This window comes from Phalacrocorax aristotelis, chromosome 3 (assembly GCF_949628215.1).
Source record: "Phalacrocorax aristotelis chromosome 3, bGulAri2.1, whole genome shotgun sequence".
NCBI classification, from domain to species: domain Eukaryota; kingdom Metazoa; phylum Chordata; class Aves; order Suliformes; family Phalacrocoracidae; genus Phalacrocorax; species Phalacrocorax aristotelis.
This window is the reverse complement of record NC_134278.1, coordinates 130,041,109-130,049,955: the sequence shown is the minus strand read 5'-3', so window position 1 is coordinate 130,049,955 and position 8,847 is coordinate 130,041,109. Positions and strand designations below refer to the sequence as shown.

The following is an 8,847-nucleotide window of genomic DNA, read 5'->3' as shown; positions in this document are numbered from 1 at the left end:
TTGGAGACAATAAGCTGCAATGCCTAGCTGGCCCCTTTCAAATTGTTTCCTCCTTCCTTTGTACCCCTTCTTTTCCAAAATAAAGAACTGTATTAAAGATACCGAGACGGCAGCAGACCTCCGAGGTTAGATGCCAGCACTCTGGGTTCTCCCTCCAGAACACACCCTGCAGCTCCAAAACGGGTCCATAACCGGACCGATGGCAAACCACCCGAGATTCTTTGGCTACCTCAACTCTAAGGCACGACATTTTGCTCTTGGTAGCAAAGCTTCTCCTCTGACACTTACTTTTCCAGTGCTTTCAAAAAAAAAAAAACCAACCACAGAGAATCCAATCCAGTGATGATGTCGTCATCACCACCTTACAAGAAGTTGCAACTTCAGGTCAGAGCCGCGCATCCTGCACGTACTCTCCACGTCTAAATGTGAACCACACCTTTGGCTTCAACACTGCAACTTTTCCCCATTGTTCCCCTAACAACCCACGTGCTATTTCCAAACTATTTCTATTTTTCCCTGCTGGCCAGTTCTGCTGGCTTGGTTTTTTTGATGCAATTCTTGAACAGCCTCACTTGTCACCAGATGAAGAAGTGATAAGAAGTAATTATGTAGGACTAATAGATTATGCCAAAATAACACCAAAAGTTTCAGGTCTGTTACCTAGTTTTCAATTATTTTGAGTGAGCGCGATTCAAAATATCATAACATGAATACAATTAACACTCCGGGAAGTTAGGAAGGCAAACTGAAACCACTGTTGCCTCCAGCGATGCCTCCTCTGCCATGCTTTGCACACGTAGAAATCAGCGGCTTCCCTCTGTTATCCAAGCTCTGCTCATCCACACGAGACACTTGTATTCTTGCCTGTTTGTCTCCCAGGTGGAAGAAACCAAACCCAAGGGATTTGTGATAAACGCTGCGCTGTCCCAGTCGCAGGCGTTACTTGGGCCAACTTACAAAAACCAAGAGGAAACGGCCCACCGAGGAAGAGACTTAATGCAAAGAAACATTCCAAGTGGGCGGGAACCAGATGGCAATTGAGCAGACGGCAAATTTTTATTGTAAATGCAGCTAGCTAGGTATGACTACATTTCCTGTATATAAAAAGCAACCCAAAAGGCAAAACAAGAGAGGTTTTGAGGACAGTTGTGCTCTCGGCATGCAACATCTTCAGAAATTAAACAACATGCACGACATTTCTCATAGCAATGCTGGTAACTGTAGTAAGAGAACATCGACGACTCTCTCCAAGTCGGCGGTCTGATGCTGGAACCACGCAGCAAGCTAACTCCGTCTGGACTCAGTACAAGGTTAGTTTAAAACCCCACTACCATCTGACTGCAAAGCGGTGTAGCGACTGTACTAAAACCAGTTCTAGTCACCTTCATCCTGCGGCCACCCCCACTGCTCCTTCCCCAGCGCTGAGATAGCTGCCAACGTGTCAACATCACAGTCATTACCAGACTTTAACTGTACCCTTTTTAATTTTTTTGTTAAAAATGTCATAAAGACACCATGAATACAAGTACTGCAGTTACATCAATACAAAAAAAGCAATACAAATTAAGCAGCTGAATACAAAAATACATTGAAATACATGAACACCACAATGTAACTTATAGCACTAATCAGAATTGTGTATGCGTGAAAAAATTAAATAAAAACCTTTTCTGTATTAGACAACTTAGGTATTCTCCACTTTTAACAGTAACTTTCTTCTAGTTATGTACTTCACAATTTCTTCTATATACAGCATAGAATAAAATACTTTTAAAAGATATGACATTTTTAATCCTCAATATGCGATATAGGTCTCTTTTACACTAAGAATATTGACTGCATGAATAAAAACTGTCAATGTCTTACATCAACCGATCTGAAAAGGAGGATCGACGTTTTCCTTTTAAATCATTTACGTAGGTTTTTAAATCAGTTAGTAGGTTTGGCTTGATGCGTCGGACAATCCTTGTCAAACAGCGTCTCTCACAGTAATGTACATAATATTGCTTGTATCTATACAATCATACAAATGTGGCAATCATATCTAAATGTCGTTTATGAAAGAGACAGCTCACACATATACAGGTCTTCGGACTTCCTTAATGACTTATTTACAATGAAAGTGCTTTTATCAGCTCTAACACGATACATGGGGTTTTTTCTACACGTCAATTATTAGTCTCCCTGAAATTGGAAAAGTATTATATAGAAAATACCACAGCTTTGCAAACACTAGAGCATACTGTATAACTGCATGTGGTTCTGAGATTAGCAGCTGAAAAGTGTTGATAATCATAATTTAAAAATAAATAAAGCAAAGAGGTAAACCAGTTACAAAACAGCAGAAAATTGCAATATTCACAACAGTAAAAAGACTTAAAATCAATTGCTAACAAAACGGTGAAGCGGTTGGATCGAAAGTCTTGAAAACATCTTTTAACGACTTATCATCCGATTCCCCATTCGGGTCGCTATCCTGCGTTTGAGTTACCTGTCCGGGCTGTCTAACCTGCCTCGGGTCGCTGTACTGCGGTCTGATTAATCCTGATAACGCTTGGATAGGAAGATTGTGCACCGCTGGTGCAGCGCTGGAGTGTTTAGCCTGAGATTTACTGGTGCTGTTTGCTTTATCTGAAGTAGCTTCCGCTGATCCTTCTGTGTTTTTTTCCACGTTCGAGGCAGCCTTCTGCAGCGACGTATCTTCTGAGAGACCGGGGTCATTTTTACCAGAATTTTTCAAAATACTTTTTTTCTGGTTTTCTCCGTTCTCTCCTGAACTAGCCGGAGCCGTGTCCAATGATGAGCTGTGATCCCTTGGATCATACAAACTAATACCGCTCAGTATCGAGCCCGGAGTTCCCAGCCTAACGCCGCTCGATGATAATTTGGGCGCGTACGGAGGCAGAGCATCTGGGTCAGGTTTAGCAGTCACAGCTTCCGAGGGCTGTGATGAGCTGGCAGCAGATCTGGCGAGGCGGGGATCAAACTTTGGAGGGTGTGAATCCTTTGCGACTCCATGATGCGTATCTGCACTCGACAGTCTGTGGAGTCTGGGATCGACATTTTTTTGTAAGCGAGGATCTCCTAATTTGCTTGAGCTACTGGCATGCGAATCTGCAGACGGATCCAAATAGCCACTCCTGCCCGTGAGGTTGTTTTTTGCCTTTGCCGCTAGTCGCGGGTCAGCTGGCATGGCATTTGGATGGGGATCGTTTTTCAAATTCCGCAGTTTATTAAGTCTCTGGTCAGCAATGAGTGGAGGAAGAGGTAAATTGATTGAAGAGACAGGGTCAGGCTTAGGCAAAGGTATCGGGAGCAAGTCTTCGGGTGCCCATACAATATGCTTCGCAAAGTTTGGTTTCATGAGGGTAACATCCATTTTAATGTGGCTGAACTGCCTGAGCTGAGATCGGGGATCCCTTAGTGTTACACCGGGCAAAGGTTCCAACGGTATCAGAAAAGCTCGTTCTCTCAGTTCTCTTTCTGAGTCCTCTTCATCATCATCCATCCCTTTTTGCTTGACCTTAATCCCAGCGTGCGCATGGTGTAAATCTAGCTTTGCTCCCCCAAGGGACGAGCTGGCATGGCCACCCTCGCTGACCTTGTGCATCCTGGGATCTCGCACAAGCCGCGGGTCCAAGGACGCGGAGTCTGCAGGCTTTCTGGGGTTGGACCTTGGAGAGGCCCGAAGTCTTGGGTCAGCAGCCTGAGGCCCTGTGCCTTTTTCTTTTGCCAGCCTTGGATCAGTAGGAATACCAAGCATGTGCTGCTCTGTGGAATGTTGCTGCCTATTCCTAAAATTTTCACTTTGTTTCTTCAAGGTTTTTAGTATTGATTTAACACTGCTCCCCTCTTCTTCTTCACTACTGGAATACCAGTTAACATTGTCATCTTAAAAAAAAAAAAAAGAAAGAAAGAAAAGATTATTCAAGCAAATGATCACCAGGGAATACAACACATTTACTCATATAAAGGGTAGCTTCTCAGTAAAAGCAAACTGAAAAGACCCGATATTAAATCATCCCTCCCTGTGTTACAACCACCTTAATCTAAAATTGCAAAAATTAATTTCAATGAAGAACTGATACAACAGAAAAACTGTAGGTGCTTGAGATAATCCCAAAGTCTGCTGCATTCTGTCTACATCTCTCTCTGTCAATATTAATCTGGGAAAATAACCTGCTTTCAAACAATTATTTCTATGAGTACTAGTAAAAAAAAAAAAAACATTTAAAATCTGAATCTTGATGAAAAGGACCTTCGTTGTGGGTGGCAGAAAAGTAAAATGGCACCTTACAGTAGTCTTAAAAAGAGGTAAATTACAAATGGGGAATGTGCTGCCTTATTACAATCCAGATCTCAAGGTTTTGGGGAGAGGTTGAGATTCAGGAAGGGAAGAAATAAGAATATTTCATTTTAAAGGATAAATTCTCAACTACCTTCTGCAATTTCCTGGAAAGCCTTATCAACACAGCTGTGCGCTCAGGTCCACATCCTAAACTTGCCTACTCACTGAAGACTACTGGTCTATTCTGGCTCAATAAAATGAGAAACGAAGGCAAAACCCACCACCATGACCATGATCTAACACACAATAACACACGTTTCCTCAACGCTTCTTGTATCAACAACAGGGAGCGACGTGTCGCTGGAGGCAGCTGATAGGAACATATTTCCGTTATACTGCTTTGCAAAAGCTCTCTATACAGAAGGGCCAGTCGCCCTAAAGCACCGGTGAGGAGTCTCCAGTTCGGAGTAGATTCCTCTAGGTCGCTCTGGTTTTGTAGGTAGCCTGAAGGGCTGCACTTCCAGATCTCTCTCATTGGCAATATCCTTGAAATCATTTGATACAGCAACTGCCTTTGGGTCAGACAGAAGGCGCATTTCTGGTCACATAACCTAGCAGCCTCAGAAAAGGGTGCAGCAGGGAGCGGGCCAAGGGACAAACGTACTCTGTGTGGTCATATCGGATCTGCAGGCTCACTGTGCTCTGTTGTCCAGGTTACAGAAGAGACACTCATATTAAACACTGAAAAATTCAGATATCACAGAGGAAAAAATACTCCTCTAGAGAAACAGAATATGCAGAAAAGATCAAGAGGCGCAACTGAATAAACAGAATCTAAGTTGCACTCGCAGTACTGGCAGATGGAAATAACAACCCTCCTCTTTCAATCAGGGATTTTAAGAAGTTATCAACAACAGAACCTCTTAAAAGCACAAACTATATCCAAAAATTATCCACAGATCTTTCCACTTGGAATTGGGATGCAGCAACTAAGTGCATACTAAAATCCTGGAACAAGCTGGGAAGGAAAGCAAGTATATTCAGCTGAAAATATTGTGTTGGTCTTGCACATTAACAATAATTGTGAATGGTAACGCGATGAAAATCCAAGTCAACAGGTTTGTTCCAGGCTAATACATGGTCAATAATTACGTTTAGAACTCTACGAAAATTATCCTTACCTTCGTCTTTGCTCATTGCCCTCTGACCCTGGCTGCTGACAGAGTCTCCATCTCTTTGATGCTTTTGACTAAGTCTTACATAAAGGGCCTTCTGCATTGCTGGAAGAAAATCCGGCACATTAATGGCTGGTTTATGGCCCATATGGCTACTCATGCAGTCTGACTCGCCTCCACCTTGATGTGACTCTTGAGCCATGAGGTGAGCCTGGTGATCTGTAAATTCTCCGTGCCACGTTCCATCTGCCGTACAAAAAAAACCAGTTAGCAGCTAACCTACAGAAGCTTTTACAGCAGAGGAGATAAAACATAAAACACAATCAAGCAAAACTAGCGTGACTTATATTACACGACTGGAAAAGCGTATACACTGAAGACAACCCAGGAGGTTTGGCTTTCTAGCCAAGATTCTTTCAGCTGCTCAGCTTTGGAGCCGTGAATGTTTTAATACCGCACAACTGCAAAGCACCATACCAAGGAACAATTTTTAAATGTCCTTACCACCAGAGTTATTAGCTGGCTGGAAGTTATGTACGGCTTGATGAGAATAGTAATTGTCATAGAAATCAGCTGGGTTCTGAATAGGCTCGTAATTCATATTCTGCTGCCGTTCACCAGGAATCTGCTGGTATTGTGGCCCCGGAGGACAATGATTCTCTCTCGGCATATTCACCATATGTCCTTGAACTCCTGGGGCATTGTAAGATCCACCGAGACCTGGTGGCGTGAGAGGTGGACCACCTTGCTGTCCTTGCATAGGCATACCAGTCTGGTTCTGTGGTCCGAGAAAGCCTGGCGGAACACCCTGCATAGGAGGACTTTGTGGCATCCCTGGGCCTTGAGGCCCTGCGCATGGATGATGTCCAGGAGAACCTGGGTGCATCGGCGGCCCGTTATGTCCTTGTGACATGCCGGGTCCCGGCCCTGGACTTGAACCTGGATTATACATATGCTGAGAATGTGGGTCATTTCCCTGAAACGGCGGTCTTGGCGGTGATGCACTGTTATAGAAGGTTGGTGGCCTGCAGGCAAGAGAAAATTAGTGAATCAAATTTTGCACCTATGAAGATCAACAGCCTATGGGCTATCTCCTCCCCCTCCTCACTCTTACAGATGTCCGTTCATACTTGTTTGATCGTAAGTTGGATAAAAATCTGAAAGAAGCAAAATAATGTTCAAAGAGAGTATCTATACACGTTACACGTGGCAGAGCTTGTCTGGAAGTATAACATTTTTTCTGCATTAGCACATGCAGAACTGGACATCTGCTGCAACTGAGAGTTTTAAACATCCCGAGGCCAACAGTCGCCAGCAGGAGTGTCGATTGGCTTCGGTCAAGAAAAAACTAACTATAAGAAGAGTTCAGAAGAGAATAAACTTTGCTGAACCTGTAAATGGAGACAGGCAAGGCAGGCACAGAGCCAAAAACAAGAGCCAACGGAGCAACTTTCTGGAAGGTCAAGGCTCAGTAAGTTCTCTTCTATGGGAAGGATTAAGTAAGTAAATAATTATGATAGCCAATATTTGACAGATCATTGCCTTAGCCATGTACTCAGAAGTATGTACTTCTGCCAGAAATGAAAAGAACTGTCTAAATATTCATGCAGCCATGTTTTAAGGAGAGCTCTACACAAAATTCTGAAACCTACTTTTTTCCAATTTTGTGTGCTAAATCCACAGTGGGCTTCACAACTATTTCAAAGAGAGATGGGATTTTCTTATATTCTCCTGAAGGATCTTGATAATTTTCTATATCAGACTCAGAAAACGGGTATTGCTCTGGTGGGGTTGGCAGGAGTCCAACACCTGGTGGTGGCTTAGGTAGGGGAACTATGCCACGCTTTCTGAGCTCCTCCAGTTCCTTCTCATCTTCGTTTTGTGGTTCCTCCTCAGTATTCAAAACCTAGAAACAAAGCAATTTGCAAACGCTTCCTTAATTGTGCAACACATGCAACCCAGTTTAGTCTTGCACTTTCCATCTACATATAATTACCTGCTACAACACTACTACGTATTGACATCGAACTCAGAGGAATTGTAAATCTATTATTACTTGTTCCACAGGACACCGACTCACAGCCAGGAAGAAGACTATTTCTGTAGTCAGGAAAGGACAATTTCAGGAGTCCATTTCCTTCAAACAATAATTTTGAGTGGCAGAAACTGAATATTCTAGGACTCAATGTTTCTTGTGTTAAATTCAGGCCGGCTTTCTTTTAAGGCCTGTTATATAGTAACTGGAGAGAGACACGAATAACCTACTTAACACAAAGGTCAAGACTGCATGAATCATTCTGAGGAGGCACCTCATTCCTTTCTCCACCCTGAGTGCAGAAAGAAGTCAGACGACATCTAACCTCTGGGCCACTCAAGGTAGACAACATAAAAGTCACGCTCCTTGTTACAGAGTACATGAAGATTTCCATACAAAGGTACAAAAAAGAAAGTTCATGGGCAGAAACTTGAGTTATGAAAATAAACAAGTTTGATATGGCTAAAAACATAACTAAGTAACTGATAGCAAAGGGAATCCCTAGTATTGAACCTGGTCACAGACTTACTGTGCTGAAGAGCACCAGGGAAGCTCAACATCATTACTGTTTAGCATCACACTCCACGAGAATCCCACAGAAAAGTCCAAGCAACACCCCCCATTCTTTCGAGCGACGAACGTTGTGTTTACCGACTAAGTATTGCTCACCTTATCCAACAGCTCTTTTGTTTCTGCAGTCAGGGGAGCATGAGAAAATTTGCACTTATCTCCTTGATAGCATTTTGCTCCTGTATGGTAGAACTTGCAAGGGAATTCATGTAATCAATGTATTAAGGTTTCCTAACAAAGGCTGATTTCTAGTTTGCACTTTTTGGCAAGTTCATGAAATTCAGCTGTCAACTATCGTTCACCAGTACTTAAATCTTTCCAAAGCAATATGTTAAGAATTTTGAAAGCTAATAACAAACTTACTTCCTAGCTCCATTTAACATTCTACTAATAATTACATTGCTGTGGCCTTAACATTATTTTTGACTTAATTCTAAAATCGCGATTAAAAAGATGAAGGTCTCAATTCCAGAATAAAATACAAGTCCTTTACAACAAACGAAAACAGGTCAGGTTTTTAAAAGTATGTGGACAAGTGCACCTAACTTCAAGGGGTTTTATCTTTTAAAACATTAAAAATCCTTAAAACCAAAAAAATCAGTAATTGTATACATATTTTTTCCTCCTAATTATCTGAGCAGAAAAATAATCTCCTTGTAGTAAATCTCCATAGTCTTTAGTATAGTCTTTTAAGAAAAGAAACAGCTACCCTTAAAAATCACTGACAACGATTAAGAGTAAATATAAAATTTCAGTTTAATTCAAGTATTTTTTCTTAA

General features: G+C 42.1%; 1 protein-coding gene across 2 annotated transcripts in view; it reads right to left on the bottom strand.

The window, feature by feature from the left end:
- Positions 1-1,465: 1,465 nt before the first annotated feature.
- Positions 1,466-8,847, bottom strand: part of ZC3H6 (zinc finger CCCH-type containing 6) — a 28,654-nt gene continuing 21,272 nt past the window's right edge. For both annotated transcript variants that reach the window (XM_075089666.1, XM_075089667.1), the window contains exons 8-12: positions 8,168-8,277; positions 7,116-7,369; positions 5,968-6,488; positions 5,470-5,709; positions 1,466-3,891 (exon numbers count right to left, since the gene is read on the bottom strand). In XM_075089666.1, coding sequence (XP_074945767.1) covers positions 2,390-3,891; positions 5,470-5,709; positions 5,968-6,488; positions 7,116-7,369; positions 8,168-8,277 — 2,627 coding nt within the window. In that variant the 3' untranslated portion in view covers positions 1,466-2,389. The remainder of the gene's footprint in view (positions 3,892-5,469; positions 5,710-5,967; positions 6,489-7,115; positions 7,370-8,167; positions 8,278-8,847) is intronic.